Source organism: Mastigoproctus giganteus, chromosome 2 (genome assembly GCF_048544385.1).
Source record: "Mastigoproctus giganteus isolate SK-2022 chromosome 2, ASM4854438v1, whole genome shotgun sequence".
Lineage (NCBI taxonomy): Eukaryota > Metazoa > Arthropoda > Arachnida > Uropygi > Thelyphonidae > Mastigoproctus > Mastigoproctus giganteus.
The window spans coordinates 8451444-8470249 of record NC_143576.1 but is presented as its reverse complement, the minus strand read 5'-3'; the positions used below and the strand labels follow the sequence as shown (position 1 = coordinate 8470249).

Sequence of the window (18806 nt, the reverse complement as noted above, 5' to 3'; positions counted from 1 at the left end):
GCTACCCTCCGGCCATTACTCCGCTGTATTCAATATTTCAAAGAACTTAATTGCACGTCTTCGTATCGAGTGGAAACGCGTTCAATCTGTCCGGAAGGCCATTTACGATCACAGTACAGACCAAGGAGGAAAGCCCTCGGCGACCACAGCTGATGTTCGAAGTCTCTTTTCTTTCTCTCTGTCAGTCATTTGAATTAGATTTTCTTCAATGCTGTGGTACAAAAAACTGATGAAGTACCAAGGATAACTAACAGAATCCATCTTTGAGGAAATCACAAGAGGCATCGTTGAATACGAAATCTTCTTTTCTTGCGAAGTCAGGCAAGAAACGAGAACACCACTTAAAGTGATAATCCAACAGTGCTGCACCAAGGCCCTCCAGAAGTCTTGGATTTTTAGCTCAAGTACTTTATAGCAACGCGCACCACCTAAAATAGACCGGTAACCTGATTAGATTAAACAGGTCTAACCTGTTTAATCAAAATCACGAATACCATTATAGGTATTCGTGATTTTGTTTCATTTCGATTTCCATTCATTAAAACAACTGTTCCAATCCTTTTATATACTATTTAAGGATTGAAAAAAAGTATATGTGAGAAGAGTAATAAATATTACACAGTTGTAATTAAACTGAACGGCTAAGTTCCGAATTTAAAACTATAGAGTTTTATTAATTGTTCTATATAAAATCATAATCTTTAGTAACTAATAAGTATATTTACTTTTCATTTCTATTAATCAAAGAAATTTTTTTTTAAAAAAATCGAACGCGCCTCAAATGTAACGCACTGCGTACATTTGTTTTTCTGTTTTATCACTTAAAATTTCCACCTTTTGCGATGTGTTTTTATTGTCATGTTTTTTTAGTCAGTCGGTCTCAGTAAATAGTCAGTATTTTTTAGTCAGTAAATAATTATAATAGATTATATAATTTATAAATATATAACACATTATAAAAAAATATTATAATTATTTATCGTGATGTGCAAAGTGTTAGAGTATTTCTCAATGCATTTCATCCTCGAAGAAAACGTCTCAACTTAAACATGAAATACTCAACCCCTCATAGCCTAAGTTGCTTTGGCGCTTAACACACACCTCAGCTAACACTCCCCAACTACAACTTCCTGTAACATGGAACTCTAAAGTGTAGCGCTACATTCAGGTGATAACCAATTAGAATGGGTACTAATCGTTCGAGCACACCAGAGTTTTACTGCTCAGGAAGCCAGATTGTCAATTCCTCCTTGTAGTTGATGATACACGTTGTATGTGGACATGTGTATATGTAAAGGGCGTTCAACTCCACCTCGTGTCTCCGTGAAGAACAGTATCACTACAGATGGGCCAGATGTGTGTGACTAGGTTTGTGTGTGTTCTGTTGTTCTGCTCTGGCCTCTTGGCCCCAGAAGCATCAGTCCCCTGGACAGATGATTCTGGGTACTCGTCCACACCACGGGAAGGTGGGCCAGTCCCAGTATATCACGTAACGTCTCAAAAGAGACCAAAAAACATTCACCCGTGGTGCAGGTTTTGAGAGAAGAAAGAAAAATTTAAAAAGAAGGGGGAAAAAAAGAGAGAGAGGAAAGGAAAAAAATAAAAATAATATAGAATAATAATATGCCTGAAAAGGTCAATAGGTTGATCTTTGATTGATGCTTGAGGTTATGTTGCTACCGCATTAGTTGTAAGCATATCTCTCCTTCTGGCAAAGACAGCAGCTGCAAAAGCCTGGAGTGCAGACAAGTGATGTGGGGTCAGAACAAGTTGGTCAACTTGATTTATGCTGAAGGATGGGACTTACTTCATTTAGCAGCTCTTTCCTAATGTCTTCATAGCAGGCACATTCGTGGAGAAGATGTTGCCACTTTTCTTTTGCTCCACAGAAACAGAGGTCAGTGTTTAACAGGCCTAGCTGGTGGAGTTTTTCGTTAAGGGATCCATGCCCAGTAATAAGATACGATGTTTACAGACTAATTGTAAACCATGAGCTGACCTTCTTCGACATCACAAAGGAGACATTCGGTAGGAAATTTCTGGTTACAGTGCCAACAGTTGAGTTGTCCCACCTTGTTCGCCAGACATTTATTAGCTCTTTAGAGCATCGAGCTTTTTCCCTTTTATTGTCATCATTCAGCGATAGGTCTATATCCATGAAGGAGGTAGGTATTCTTTTTTGAGCCTGTCACGCACTGACAGTATTTATTGCTGGAGGACGCTACACTGTAAAAGAAATAACTTCGACAGAAAAAAACTTAGACGCTGAAAACAGATTCCTGGACTTTCTCCTCTTGGCAGAACAGGAGGAAGTCCATCAGATTCACAGTTGAGGGAAAAGTCATGGATAAATGTCTGTAGTCCAATAAAATAATCCAGATGGTCTTGTTTCTGAAAGGATTACTTTCTGAATATATTAAGTAAGACAGTCATTGACCATTCCCTGGCTGTTGCAGTGTTTTAGGCGCATCAGCAACTTAGTTAGTCCACATTGCACCATACATAACATGTGTGTAAATTGCGTGTGTTCTATGGTCGATTTACTGTTTACTAGACGAAAAATTCGAGTTTCTGGGAGAAACCATGCTACCCTCGCGTATTACCGATTAACTCAGCCACAATGTACACAAAGCCCATAAAAATTCTTCGCATCATTGACGGGATTCAAACTCAAGTCTTTTCCACCCCGTGCGGGGAAGACCGCGATTCTACCAACTGTGCTACCCACGAGGGCACCAATTCCCTGGAGCGAATAATCTGTTGTTCCGATCAGCCATTTGAGGTGGTGCACCTATTGGTTATTTTTGCTTTCTCTTGTACAGCCACAGATTCAGAGGAGTACACAAAGGTTTCAGGCACTTCTATTTGAGTGCTGATAACTGCGAAACGAGAACTGGAATGTCGTGGTCCATATTCTTTCAGTTCAGTAACCCGAATACAATTAAAACAACTGAAATGAACTGAAAGAACATTAAATATATTCATAGGCAAGATATAATTCCTGAAACCTACGTTACTGAACCTAGTATGGAGCCACTTTAATTCACGTAGTCAACGGGAACTCTTCTTGGTTTCGTTGGAAAGATTATAGATAATTCACCCGAGCATAAACTACTGAGCTTCAGTGTATATATAAATGTAATTATTTTCATAAATATGGATAATGTGGAATGATAGATGCTTTTCGCTCTGGAAATGTTAAAATACAATCTCGATAATTGTTGGGAGTCGATCTTGGGGTTCATCGCTGTCTTATAAAGAAATAAAACATTTCCAGATAGAAAGAAAGAGAGAGAGGGATTTTATATTTGTTGAATGGTCAGTGTTCTTTTCCCTAATTGTGCGATTCTTTCGTTTCAGGCATCCTTCAGAAAGGAGACGGCACCAACATCTATCTGAAGAATAAACCCAAAGTTCTACTGACGGCAATGGGAGATGGTCACCAACGGCCGATGCACTGCCACCAGTGCAATGGCGTTGCTAAGCAACAACGTCTCCTAGCACCGGTGACCCTGACAAGCGCCCCAGACGGAAGCATATATGTGGGCGACTTTAACCTGATCCGCAGAATTACTCCCGATGGACTGGTCATGACGGTGGTTGAACTCAGGTGAGCACGCGAGGACACCGAGCACGTGAACAGTGTAGAGAACGGCTGCGTTACGAGAGAGAGAGAGAGAGAGAGAGAGAGAGAGAAGGAGGCGGCAAAAAAAAAATAATCGGTTTTATGTTTCGAGCGTTTTCGGTATTCTGTGAATCGCTTTGCGCGCTGAGTCAGGACATTGCTGGAGGACTGCGGGCGAATACAAAGTGGGGATTTCGAATTTCCTCCGACGCGCTGTTTAGGGAAAGCTGGCTCGAAACATTCTTTTCTTTTTTTTTTCGGGCAGAGTTTCTAGGGTGACACGGCTACGGCGGTGTGGATGCAAAGTCAAACGGCGATCAATAGCGGCGCTGAATTAACGGCCATGAAGCCAGCCGCTGGTGTCGGGACGCTTAAATGGTAATCACCCGATCCGTTCTATTGCATTGTACCACTTTGTGTCCTGTGAATTCGCGAGGCGTCGATGCACTCCTAACAGCAGTTCTTCAGCGATGATCGACAATAGAATACGGAGGGGGAAAGGTGTGATGGCCTCTTACACGCCGCTCTATACTTTCATCCACTTTAGATATCCCCTTTTTAACTCTGCTTTTTCCCCGGCTGTGTATAAAACTCGCATTACTACTCGGCTTCTCAGATGCAGAAGTTTCACTCTCAGTTTCATCGGTGGATGGAGTTAAGTGATTGTTGGAAATGATGCTATTTATCGAATCAAGGTACACACGATTTGCACAAAATCCTAATCCTAGCAATCCAGCTAAAGACATCTCTCCTATTTGTTTCTTCATTAACAGAAGAAACTGATGAGAATTTTTTTCTTTTCTATATCTGCTGTTGAATGGAAACGTGGCGCATGCCTTCAGAAATCCAGAGAAAGTCACCGCAGGGTGTTAAATTCGATAAATTCAATTGCCGTGGCTATCCAATACTGAAAAAGTTTTACACTTTTTGCCACCGATGCTGCAATGCATTGATTCCAGCTGCAAAGCAAGTTTTTTTTTTTCTCTTGGGCCTCGAGGAATGCAGTGGATGCATCCATTTCCCACCGACAGCTGTGACGTCACAGCTGTCGGTGGGAAATGGATGCCAGCCAGACATTTTTTAGAATTAGGAAATAAGTGAAGGTCCGATGGTGCTAGATTTGATATGGGGGCTGATCCAAGATTTCACAGCCGCACTCATGAATTGCAGCCATGGTAATGGCAAACTTGTGAGCAGGCGCGATATCCTAGTGGACCAAGACTCCTTTGCTGAGTTTTCCCTTTCTGAATGTAACAGTACTCTCTATTTTGAAAATAATTCACTGATGTTTTCTCAGAAAAGGGTGTTTCTGAATCATTTTCTAATGCCGATTTCAAAAATGACCCGTTTCAAGTGACATCACGTCAGATTTCTTCAAAAACCAGGAAAGATAAATTTGATTTTCATAATATTTTATTAATTTCGGGCAGAATTTGTGCCCTCAAATCACAACAAAATGCTACTTTTACCAGACTTCAATATTTAAATACATGTTGAAAACACTATTGAAAAGGAAGTGTGGTAAAAAGTCCACTAAACACTCACCTCATTATAAAAACTGATCTAAGATGGGTCATATTTTTGTTTCTTATGATTTTCTTGCAGATCCTTCTACTTTACAGCTGCTCTTCATCATCCAGCAATAGTTAGTTATTACGTTAACATTCCACCTCCCCTGGTACCTCATCTCCATGTCTTTAACGTTTTGGCGAAACCTCTCACCCTGTTTCTTACTAACACTTCCTAGGTTTTCTAGGAAGCAGTCGATATAGGAGTGTAAAAATTGTACCTTGACACACATGCTGCAGTCCAGCTTCTTGAAGTTTGCCAACATATTTTCAAATATATTCTTATAGTCTGGAGCCTTGTTGTTCCCGAAGAAGTTCGAAATAACAGACCTGGAACTAATCCATGCCCTTTTTTTCTCTTTTATTTATAGTTTCCTCAAACTCTTGGTCACTCATCAGTTTCCGAATTTGAGTCCAACAAAAATACCTCATTTTAGCTTCTCTTGAGTGATCGATGGGAAAGTACAAACGTAGTAGACGCAACCTTACTGAGGTAAAACTGTCACAAACTGTTTCATCAAACCCGGTTTGGTGCGATGGTGGAGGGAGGACAGTTTTCTGGCCTACCAGTGGTTTATTAAGGTCTATGTTCTTTGATTCGGGCAACAAATTGCTGCTCTTTGGCCAGACCTTGACATCCCAGTGCTTACTCCTTGCCCAACTGTTCCACTCACACAAAACCCAAGGCAATTTTCTGTATCAAGATTACTTGCCCAAGTAGCACACCTATCACTTTAAAGTCAGCACAGACTAACGAGACATGTTCTTCATACTTAAAATTTGTCAACTTCAAGTTTTCATATGTTTCTTTCAAAATGTACAGAGTGATCTATTGAAATTGACCCATATTTATTTCTATCGTGGAGCAACCCAACTTTAAGACTCCTTTTTTGATAAGTCAATAAAAAGTCTCCACTCTGTAGGACTGTAAATAATCCTAAATAGTTAATTGAGTCATTTATATTACTGCAAAAAACCGTAGAATCGTCCTCAGAAAAGCAGAGAACTAATTCTCGTTCTCAGTGTCTATACCCTAAGAAAAATGTCCCATATGCTAGATTTTTTTACTTAACTCTAGAACCAAGGAGTTCTGCAGATTCATTTGGTAAATTTAAACCTCTTACCAGATCATTGGGTTCATGTGGTAAAAACAGTTGAGACTGGACTCAATGTCTCCATTCGTGTAGACTTCAGTTTCATTTACAAAAGCTTCACTTTCAGCATTCTCTGCTGCTGCTCGTACATTCCCCAATAAAAGTGTAGGGCATGGAATCAGCAGGTTATCTCCATGTGGGACTGGTCTAATGGCAGGTGGAATATTAGGATACACAATGCCCTTCTTGCTCTGTAATGCATTGTAATCCTCTACATTAACAAAGCAAAAGTATCAGTCATCACAGTGGTTTGTACTCTCCCGAGAAATAATAGGAACTGTAAATTGCAAATGGCACAGCCTTCTTTTTACCATTTTTGCAAGATCTCAATGCTTCAACACAGATTCGGCACATTTTATTAAGTGGAACCCATTGTTTATCTTGGTCAACGAGTTTCACTCCAAAATAAACACAATACTCATTTTTACATATACTGTAATATCTTGTCTTTGCTTGAGGACTACAAATATAACAAAATAAGTTGAGATTGTTCAAACACTTGCATGAAGACATTTTACTCACTTTCCAGCACAAGCGTGACTCGATAACCTCAAAAATAAACTGAGTTCACACTGGTCAACACTGCATCGAGCACAAAAAAAAAAAAAAACCAATAATAATATTTCTGAAATTAGCGTGAAAAACTGAGTTAAAGACAGCTGTTGGTTTCCAAATATCGAAAAATATGCAGAGTGGTGTTATTCTCTAGCAACAGCCCATCAGCATCAAAAAACCAATACCATCACCTTGAAACAGAAGAAATCGACTTGGGTTTCTTTGGAGGTGGGGGGGGGGGGAAGATGTGTGTTTCATTGTCCGAACTACTCCTTTGTCTCTGGCTGAAAGTAATGTACCGACGTCTCATCCGGTGTCACCAACCTTGCAAGGTAATTTGTTGGATCTGCTTGAAAATTATGAAAATGTTCACTTGACAACTCTTGTGTTTGATTTGCTGTCAACAACTTTTGAACCCCTCGTGCTGACACCTTTTTTCATAGCGGGAAACTGTTATCTGTGGCACTCACATTCAAATGAGATTCGCAGAACGCAGCAATGTACCGAACTGTCACTGATCGATCAATTATTACCAGAGCATGCACACTGTCAACAACTTCTGGAGTGATGGACGTTGCAGGTCTTCCACCACACTCGCTCTCCCTCGTTTAAATTCTGCTGCCCATTTCTTAACCGTGAAACAAGAAGGCGCATCCCTCCCCAACGTTGTAACCGTATCCTTCCGAATTGCCTTTGGGGTTATTCCCCTTTTTTACCAAATATTGCATGATTGAACAGTGACTGATTTTATCCATCTTTCATCATTCACACAACTTTGTTGACTTCAGGACTGTAATTAAAAACCGATTTTATTGAAACTGCATGAAACTTAGTGGGTGAGTTGCTACTTGAAGTGTTATACATTAAACAAAGAAATTTTTAACACTGTACCACTACCCTTTCATACTCAGGCCACGAACTTTTCAAACACCCCAAGTAACGCCTAACTTTATGAGAACTTAATGAAATAAGGTTAAAATAATAATAGGTCAACAGAATTAACGAAACAGATGAAATTCATTACAATTTTTGAACAATTTTATCACTTTTCATGAAAACTGCACGACGAGAACAAACCTCCAAAACAGAAAACGTGATTGAGCTGCCAGCATCAGCGAAAAGAGTAACAAACTGCTTTCCCGAAATAAGAGTTTCCACTTGGTAACCTTCTATTATGAAAGGCACGCTTCCCAAGTACTCGAGGGGAGGAGGCTGAATTTTATTTTGTATCTCAAAATGAGGTGGTATTTTATTAAGAAACCGAAAAGATTATAATTTTCTGATTCTTATTGGACATTACCTGGAGAGGAGTGCCGCTAAATTGCTGTCTTGAGTTGTACCATTGTTTCGCTCCATGATGTGCCTTCGCCACATTCTTTTATTGTCGGAAAATCGTTACTTTTGTTGACTGCACGTGCCTTTCATTTAGCATTCGGAAGACAGCTATTTCCTCGTGGTTCGCTATCACGTCCTGGAGCGTCTCTTCTCCACGTGCTAACTGGTGGCAAATTAAACTCTGGAATTTCTTTAGCAGGAAATTGGTTTCTCACAGGCTTCAAAAGTCTGTGTGTGACAGAACTAATGCGTTCACCTTTTACTGGAAATCGATATTGATGTTAACTACTTCAACACCTGCTCTTGTAGCGAGTGAGACCTTAAGAGCAAAGCGGAAGGCTTCGATTCTGTCGATACTGAACTTAGCTTTTAACTGCATCCACTCGTCTTCTGGTGAAAAAGTGCCCAATAAATCCAGTGGTGTCATCGATTACGACATCCCGAAGCGCCTTGAAACAAGATAAATACTCGGTGCTGCCACCTGTTGATAAAAGAACAAGTAAGGCAGGACGGACTTATCAGCACTGACAGTTCAGAAGCAACGAGCAATTTCATTGAGAGGGGATTAGAATGACGCTGGTATTACGGAAAGGTCTTTATCCACACATATTTCGGAAATATCGATATCTTCGACTTTACTTTAGTAAAGATTTCGATACGGTTTCGGATGAAAGGCTTTATATAAACCGGAACAAATTGGAATTAATGGAATAACTTCGATGGATCACAGACTGGCTAAAGGATAGGAGACAGGGAGAAGTCATAAATGGACATGTTCCAAGGTGAACCGGTGTAGCAAATGGACTACCTCAGGGATCAGTGTTGGAGCCGTTTCTGTCAGAAAGACGTAGAACTTCTAGAGTGGGCTCAAAGAATAGCAGCCAGATTAGTAAGGGCTGCTAATCGATTTCCATATCCAAAACAGCTTAAAAGTCGTGAATTGCAAAGCTTGGCAAATAGACATCTTGGGGAAGGGGAAATCTGATTGCAGTACACTTCGCCTAAAAGTTTGGAATCACCGCGTATGACAACAGTTTTCGTTAAATTTTGAAATTTGCTTTGACAATATGTGGTTTGATATAAAAAAAACATCAAAGTATTTTAAGATTTTTATTAAGCATACTCAATAAAAATTTTTATTACAGCTATACTAATTTTTCATTAAAATGTCCTCCACGTGATTTTATCAGTGCCTTACTCAGACCTGGCATTCTGGCCATTAATTTTATGAGAGCTTCTTCACTGGCATTATTCCAAGCAACCTACAAGGTTTCCCATAAATTTTGTGAAGATAGGCGCCAAACTTCATGGACTTGACTGACTCCAGATGATCTCATAAAAGCTGTATTGGATTTAAGTCAGGCGATTAGGGTGGCCACACCATAATTTGGAATATCCCCTCCGTTGTTTAGTTGCTGGAAAGTCTAAACAGAGCGTAGAGTTCTCTTTCTGGTCATTGTCTTGTCATAAAAATTTCTTCCAGAAAGTCGGAAGTCCAAAGGATAGTGCATTATGTTCAAAAACGATTTTGTAGCCTTCTTTCCTTGAAATACCTTCGTTTCTCACGATGTCGCCCACTCCAGATTAACAGAAACAGTCCCCGATCATGGTGGCACTAAATAATGTGGCACCATGTTTTTTTTTTTTTTTTTCGGTTGATCCTCTCACAAGCTAAGTTTGGATCCAAAAATTTAAAATTTGCAATTATCCGTCCACAGTACGTATTTCCACTCTTTAACTGCCCAATGTCGATGCCGTTTAACCCAAGACAACTGTTTCTTTCGATTTTCCGGACCACGAACTCGTGCCTGTTTAAGACGAAGTTTTACAGTGGATGTAGACACGGGGATTTCCTCTGTTCTTATTGAACTCAGCTCGGCTTTCAGTTGCAGTGACTCGTCGATTGAATTTAGAAATCAGTGTTATGGTCTTATCTTGTGCTTACGTTTGTTAGGTGCGCTCGTCCTGATCGTGGTTTGTCCTTTAAACAGCGAATCTCCTTGAATTGTCGAATGGTGGTCTGTACTCCTTTAAATGAAACATCAATTTTCTTGCCAAATTTTCTTTTTACAAGGTTATGACAGCACTTCTTTTTTTTCAACACTCAATTCGTAGTGTCTTGCCATGTTTATCACGAAACACACAAAACTTACACCAAAAACTCTTTCTCAATGAGGTGTGTTCGATTTTATAAGTTACTGCTCTTATTCCTCAATTTGTATTATTTCCAAACAAGCCAGAATCATCTATAATGATCTATTTACATTTAACAATCTTCTACGCCTTTCTCGAATATTCTAGAAATTTCTTAAGCATTATTTCACTTTTTTGATTTCTATACATAACAGAAAATATTTTAATAAAAATTGGCAAACAAGTTGGTCCTACTTTAATAAAAAGTTTGAAAATTAAAAAACCGAGAAGTGATTCCAAACATCCAAGTGGGAGTGTATATGAGAAAAGGAATTTTTTTTTTTTTTTTTTTTTTTTTATGTGAACCCCAAACACGAGAGGTATTAGAACCTATAGTACTTAGTACCGTGCTTGGGTTGGAGGTTGAGAAGACGAAAGAAGATATTTGTTGACATTGGACATTGGTAAAAGGAAGGAGGTATATATTTTATTGGCTGAAGAGAGAAAAACGGGGGCACAAATAGAAACTTTTGGGGAGTAACGTGAAGTTTTCCTTCAGCCCGTGAAAGGCTTGTAAAACAGTACTTCTCAAATCTCCCTCTCTCTTTGTTCAATAGAGTATTATTTATTTAAAATGTAATATTCGCAGAAGAATTTTCTCGCAATTTTAAAACGTATTCACTTTGAGCCTCATCGCATTTATCACCCGTTTCTAACTTAAACGATATTTCTTGCAGTGCCGCCCAGGTGGCGTATCGGTATCATCTGGCTGTCGGACCTTCTGACGGAAGACTGTACATCTCTGACCCGGAGAGACACCAGGTATTCCGCGTTATCAGCTACGCGGACATCCCCGATGTGAAGACCAATTTGGAAGCTGTTGTAGGCAGCGGAGGTAAATGTCTTCCGGGTGATAAACTCCTCTGCGGTGATGGACGACCAGCAAGAGATGCACGGCTCGCTTATCCAAAAGGTAAGTTTAGATTGCGTGTGTCTGTTACATTCACGCAGCACTTAAAAGAGACGTTTAAACCACGGGAAATTTCGATGGAATTCATGTAGTCCAGCATATGCATTGCAAATTCTCGATTGCATTAAAAGAGAACACTGCAATGCGCTAAAATTTCTTTATTACTGGCAAATATAATAAGCTATTATCGCGGATGACAGTTCTGATGTCGTTGCATACCAACTTAGATACGATAAAAATGTACAGTTTTATTTATCCCTCCCACTGCAGTAATCGGGCGAGAACCAGCAAGCATGACAGTCGATCGATATCGAAAATCGAAAGGTTTTCTTAGAGAAAGGGATCTGTTGACTTTTATTTTTATCGCGGGCTCGAATATGTTCAATTTTTTGGGTACACAGAGACGTGGGTAAATCCAATCTGAATTCGAAACAACTGATGAAAAGCTCATCTTTCTATAGAATGCCTGTTTATCTTTGGACGAAGTGGAAATATAACGCACACTGATCAATGACAAACGGTTTTGAGTTGCCTCCAAATACGAAGTAGTGATGTACACAAAAGAGTTTCAATTCCACGTTTAATATATTCCGTGCTATATTGCCTTCTATTAATTTCTCTGTTTCATTTCGTTCTTAAAATCGCACGCAAATCATTCCTTCGATATATCCTGAGAGCTGTGGTTTTGCCCCATTAAGTTCGCACAACTGGCAGCACACTTGTCCTCACTTTAAGGTATTGCTTTTTGTAAGAGGAATGCCACAATCGAGGAAGATACCGCATCACCACGTAACGGAGAAGCAGTAAGGTAACGCTGTGCTTCTCCGAATCTAACCGACAAGCTTCAACGGGCCGGATTATAATTTTCTCAAGAGGGCCATGTGGAACTTGTTCCGATCCCAGTCCAAGTACTGAGCACGAAATGATAACAAAAAACGCCCGTGAACTCGGCAACAGAAACATATGCCACCGCTGAGTGAACCTCCCACTTATGTCGGTTCGAAGATTACAAAAAATGAATTCAAAATTTTGCCTTTCGCTGGTAAATGCTGTTGCTGTTTGGAAAGCTACTTAATACGTTTTGGGTAGGATTGCGTGTTTGTTAAATTATTTTGGGGATGTTTGTAGCAGCTTAAAATAAACCGAACTGTTAACCTTTTAGGGATGGCAATATCTGCTAACAACGAGATCTACATTGCTGATGGCACCAACATCCGTATGGTGGATCGCAGTGGAATCATCCACACTATCATTGGAGACCACTATCACAAAAGCCACTGGAAACCCTTTCCTTGCGGACGCACTGTTACCCTTAGTCAGGTAAGCATATTTCGGATTCCTTCTTTAAAACTCTTATTTTCGTGATAATTTAAAAATATGTCCGTTATTCGTACCCTGAGTCAGGTGAAAACGAAAACTGCAAATAATCTCTCTATGAGAGTTGCTTTCAGTGACGTACAACAAATAGCAATCATCTGACATTTCAGTTTTCCAAATTATTCGCTGTATCATTCTTTTCCCTTCAAAGGTGGTGCGTGTGCATATGTCCGTTCTGATATTCCCTATCAGAGACTCAGTAATTTGGAATCTCCTCTTTTCCATCTGCTACCTCATTCTGGAAAATTCATCTATTGCCTCTATCGTTCTGCCACCTCTACTAATCACTTAGAACCCTTTGGCTTCCTCTCTTTGAAAATTGATTTTCTCCATTCCAACTTTCCTTGGTGATTTTAATGTTCACAACTCCAGCTGCCTTCCGTTTCCTATTCGTTGAACCCAGCTGGTCGAGGTGCTGAGACTTTTGCAATTACTAATGACCTCGCACAGATTCTTCATTTACCTACCAGAACAGACAATCCTAACCAACACCCTTGATCTTTTTCTCAAAATCAACCCAAGTACACGGTCGAGGTGAGTGGTCCTCTAGACACCTCAGATCACAACTCAGCGAGGATCTCTTCTCCAAATGAGCCTTTCTCTCGTGGCCATTCTCAATCCCGTGTTGTTTAGCATACAAGAATGCAAAATGGGATGATCTGCGAGATTTTTTTCGGATTACTGTTTCAAATCTTGTGATGTCAACGTTTGCTCCGATCATTTCAGTGAAATTATTCTTATGGAGATGGAATCCTTTATTACACACTCCATCTTAAAATCTTGTCCTATATCTAAACCTTGGTTTTCCAATAAAAGTGCTAAGGCTGTTCAAAATCATAATGTTGCATATCGCAATTGGCCCATATCCAAACCTCCAGCTTGATTTTCTGTCTACACGAAAACTCAAAACAATTTTAAAACAATTATTAATCAGTCCAAACTAGATTTTGAACAGGCTAAGAGTAGAACACTTCCTTCTTGTCCAAATGGTAGTCGAGCATTCTGATCTCTTTCCAAAACTATTGGCTGCAACTTTTTATCATTTACCACCCATTGCGGTCAGAAAGAAAACTGATAGGTGGTAAATGCGGTAGGTCATAAATTGCGGGTGGCTTTCTGTCTTCTAACTTCTCCACTAATGCTGGTGTTGCCCAAGATTCAATTCTTTATCCCACTCTTTTCCTCTTGTATATTAATGATCTTTTTTCATTGACAGTTTTGTTGAGGATAGGACATTGCATTCCACCTTCCAGTCTGAGAAACCTTTCCCTGCACAAACAGCTTCAACTTCTCGAATATCTACTGCCAATTCCTTGAATTCTGTTCTCGAAGGAATTCTCCAGTGGGGCAAAGAGAATTAGCTTATTTCAATCCTTCTAAAACTCAGTCCTGTCCTATATCTCGCAAAAAGGATTCTTCTGCCCTACGCTTATCTTCGATGACACTCTCACTTCTAGGCAAAAACAATTATATCTCTATTAGGGATTACCCTCATTTCTAATCTCTCTCGGCATAAGCAGACCACAAATAGTGCTTTCTCTGCATCTAAAAAAATTGGTTTTCTCTTTGGAGAAAACCAATGGAGAGCTGTTCACTCTTTACAAATCTGAAATCCGGCTTACCATGGAATATTGTTCCCACATCTAAAGCGATGCCCCCAAAAGCGCTTTTAGATTCTATCCAAAAGAAGACAGGTTAATTAAGGATTCATTTCTAACAGTCTCTTCCATTCTCTGTCTCATAGACGTACAGTTTCTGCTGCATGCCTTTTCTACAGATACTTCCATGGGCACCGTTCTTCTGAATTGGCTTCTATAATTCCCGCTCTCTCTCTTTCAAAACAGTCCGAATACCAGTGAACACCCTTTTACAGTCCAACTTCAAACTCACAGAATCAACTTTTCTTCTTCCTCATTCAACTTCCGTTTTCTGGAACAACTTTCCTTCGTACGTATTTCCTGAAAATGATAATCTACAGAAATTAAAGTCTAATATCAACAAGTATCTTCTTTTATCTTCTCAACCTTCAGCCCATACGCTGTACTAAGTATTATAGATACTAATACCTCTCGTGTTTGGAGTGAATTTTCATAAAAAATTTAAAACGCAAAATGTGTAACAGTATTTATATTTTGCGTTTTAAAGTTTTAAATTTTAAAACGCAAAATTGAAATGCTGTTACATATTTGCAACTGAGTGAAAAGCACCGTGGAACATTTGCTAACCTAACATGATCAGAAAATTAAAGATCTATCTCAAAGCCCCCCAACTGTGGCTAAGATAATTGATAAACTTTTAATTGAGCCAATGTTTTATAATTCCGCATTCTTTCTGTTATGAGGATCTGTTACGCAATTTTTCCATCAGAAAATTTTATTTAAGAAAACTAAATGGGTGTAAGTATTTTAACTATCTATCGCGAATTATCAAAACCGTTCTTGAGTGTTTGTTCACGATGTTGGCCTCGGGCGTTGCACCTATAAAAGTCAATCGTATATCATTCGAATATTTTCAACCAGGAGTCGAATTAACCAGAATTTAATCAGTTAATATACGGATAGCTTCTGTGATATGTATGAAAACATAAATTACAATTGCCAGATTTCTTTTGGTCCGATTTTAGTGATACTTACTCTGCAAACCTTTCCAGAAGGCTCAAATGTAAAATTTTATGAAAATCCATCCAGTAGGAGTTCAGTTATTACATGCGGAGGGGGGCGAACGGAAAAACAAAATTTCTGAATCTCCACTGGTCTGATTTTAATGAAATTTGGAAAGACCCGACAAATCTTTCTAAAAGGCCCAAACATGAAATTTGATGGAAATTCATCCACTGAGAATTGCGTTATTTTATGAAGCGAGAAAATATATAATAATTGGTCCAATTTTAATGAAATTTGTAATGGCTAAACAAATCTTTTGAAAAGGCCCAAATATAAAAATCATGTTCATTGAGAGTCGAGTTGTTGCATGATGGACAGACATGGTGAGGACAATAAGTGGATTATGCTAATGCATCTAATAAGCAGCAGTCTGGGTTTTTTACTTCCGGTATACAAGTACATGATCAAATACGGACAAATATCTTATTTTTGACCTTTATACCAACTTCCAGGGCGGTATTCGATTCAGTTGGATCGCAAATATCGCAGACAAGTCAATCACAGAATCCGACATACCTTGGCGTAAAGTAAAAATGTCTACTTTGTAGAAGTATAATGATTGTACCAAATCTTTTCTGGATAATGATTTGTAGTTGGAAAAGTTTTCCTCTGTTTTCTACTATATTTGGATGATAATCCTTCTAAAGAGGAAGTTATTCACTTATGAAATATTATTTAAAAGGCGCACTTTAATTCTCTCGAAGTGTAGGAGATAAAAAAAACAGACACTTTGAGCATCCGATAGTGAAAGTGTTTTTTATTTGAGCAGTTTATGTAAATACGCTTCCGTTGTAATTAAACTCTCCAGAGATGGATTTTGCCCCTGCAGTCGTACCTTTTTCGCATGGCAAATGTTTGTTTCTCTTAACGTTATTGAAGGAGAAAGAATTTAAGATTATACAAAAAGATAAACGGGGCTAAAAGTGCAGTTCTTAAAAAAAAGCGCTTAAAACACACTGAAAATAAAGAACACTGCAGTGTTTTTCATCTATGGAATCGTGAGAGCAGTTATTAGCCAGGAAGAAATAGAATGCTAATAATTTCGCTATAATTATTAGCCGTGCAGTTCCAACGTTAGCATCCTTGTGTGAAGGAAAAATCTTTTACAATTGTTTGTGCTGCAAATTCGCACTACGGTTTCAATGTTTCGAATGAAAGGGAAAAAATGAAACAAGTCCATTAAAAATCATGATCACTGTAAATAAATTAAATTTTAATAATACCGTGGTCTTTTTGGTGTTTAATGAGTGCAACCCACAAAAATAGTCTTTCAAGCATATTTGCAGAATAAACAAATCTTACCTTAGAGGGCTGCCTATGCTTTCACCACACTGTAACACCCCCATCCCCCGAATATTACTTCTCACACACACATCATTCAATGCTCCAACCTCATTTTACATCTTTCTTATCATTTGACAACTGTTCTCCATCTATCTTTCAGGTTAACCTGCGATGGCCTACTGAGTTGTCCATCAACCCACTAGACGAGTCGCTGCATATCCTGGATGACCACATGGTACTACGACTAACTCCCGACAGAAGGTTAAAGGTTGTGGCAGGCCGGCCTCTGCAATGTCCAAGCGTGAACAGTGTGGGAAACGAGAAGATTGACCTCGCCACCGAGGTGTATCTGGAGAGCCCTCAGAGCATCGCGTTTGCTCCAAACGGTGACCTGTACATCGCAGAGAGCGACTCTCAACTTGTCAACAGGGTACGCGTTATTGGAAGTGACGGCAGGATATCTACCTTCTCCGGAGCAGAGTCCAAGTGCAGCTGCCTGGACGTGAACTGTCGATGTTTCGACGAAGACCACTTTCTCGCAGCGACCTCCAAGCTCAATACCATTTCGTCCATCACGGTCACCCCGGACGGTCTTCTGCACATCTGCGACCAAGGGAACCTGAGAGTGCGGTCGGTCACCGCCTCGCTACCTACACCGAACGAGTTCAACGAGTACGAAATCCACTCTCCCGAGACCCAGGAAGTGTACGTGTTCAATAGACACGGGCAGCACCAGGCCACCAAGAACATCCTGACGGGGAAAACAGTGTACACCTTTTCGTACAACGTCAACACCAGCTTCGGGAAGCTGAGTACAGTTACGGACACAGCAGGAAACAAAATCTACATCCTGCGCGACTACAGCAACCAGGTGAACACCATCGAGAACACGCAAGGAGGGAAGTGCCGGCTGGAGATGTCCCGGATGCGAATGCTGCAAGGGTTCACCACCCCGGACAACTTCAAGACGAGCTTCGAGTATCAGGGAAGCACGGGCTTGCTCCGCAGCAAGACAGACAGTTCGAGGAGGGCTTACATCTACAGCTACGATGCTTACGGACGTCTCACGCAGGCTGTCACTCCAACGGGTCAAATCATCAAGCTGTCGTATAACTTGAGCATCAAGGGGGCACTAGTGACAGTCACCAGGGACGACAAGAATCCGGTGTCTCTTCTCATCAAGGGTTCAGATGTCACAACAAGAACAGGTGAATGTTAATTTTCTCTCTCTCCCTAATAAACTGATTCTATTTTTTTTAATAAAAGGCTAGTTTCATTTATTTCTATAACCAGCATGCCTCCTCCTTTGTCAATATGCCTATTATTTTAATGAAATCAAAATATATAAAGGTTAATTAACGGTGGTCCGCATAAAATTTGTCAATTGTAAAGCATCAGAAAGGTTAAAAGTCAGCGCCCGAGAATAGTGCACATCGAGAATTACTTTCAAGATTGAAACTACTCATTTATAAAGGGAGCATTTACCCTTTCCTGTTGGCAAGTTAAAACTCCAGCTAAGTATGACACTTCTCCACACACCTGTCAGTATCTATCCACTGATCTGAACCTTATGCTCGTACGATGCATTTTACAAAAAGATAAAACCTCAATTAGATGCTGTGCAGTGATATATTATAAATGCTGTTGTAGTGCGCACTTTTATAGTCTGCCTTGCTTTTTCTTATATTCTGGAGCTTCAAACTGTATTTTGATGTTTATCATCAGGATGTCAAATTTCGCGTAAAAACGTACCATTCTGTTTTGGACATCGGTGTACGGAAGGATATTCTAAATAGGGCTCGTCATTTATTAAATAAAAAATTTAAACTGGCGAAGTTATTTACTAAATTTAAAAAAACATTAACAGAAGAAGAAGAAATACTTAAATTTAGTTACCCGAGTATCTCTCTCTTCTCTTTTGTCTTCCCCGTGACCATCGCCTACACTAAATCTGTAAGTGAAAGTCAGGCGACCCCTCCACGCGTGGATGAGAATTCGCGCCAGAAATCTGATCATCGAAAGTAAAGTTGGAATTCAACCAAGAATGAACCAATTTTTAATGTTCTTAATGCAAAAAAATAGCTTTACTTCTTTTAAAGACATTTATCTTTTGTGGTGGTTCAAAATAGTATTTGTAGTCAG

General features: G+C 39.6%; 1 protein-coding gene across 10 annotated transcripts in view; it reads left to right on the top strand.

Moving 5' to 3' along the window:
* Positions 1 to 18806, top strand: part of LOC150089152 (teneurin-m-like) — a 936894-nt gene that overhangs the window by 900515 nt on the left and 17573 nt on the right. For all 10 annotated transcript variants that reach the window (XM_090388112.1, XM_090388138.1, XM_090388082.1 and 7 more), the window contains 4 exons: positions 3361 to 3610; positions 11108 to 11343; positions 12503 to 12660; positions 16825 to 17872. In XM_090388112.1, coding sequence (XP_090244238.1) covers positions 3361 to 3610; positions 11108 to 11343; positions 12503 to 12660; positions 16825 to 17872 — 1692 coding nt within the window. The remainder of the gene's footprint in view (positions 1 to 3360; positions 3611 to 11107; positions 11344 to 12502; positions 12661 to 16824; positions 17873 to 18806) is intronic.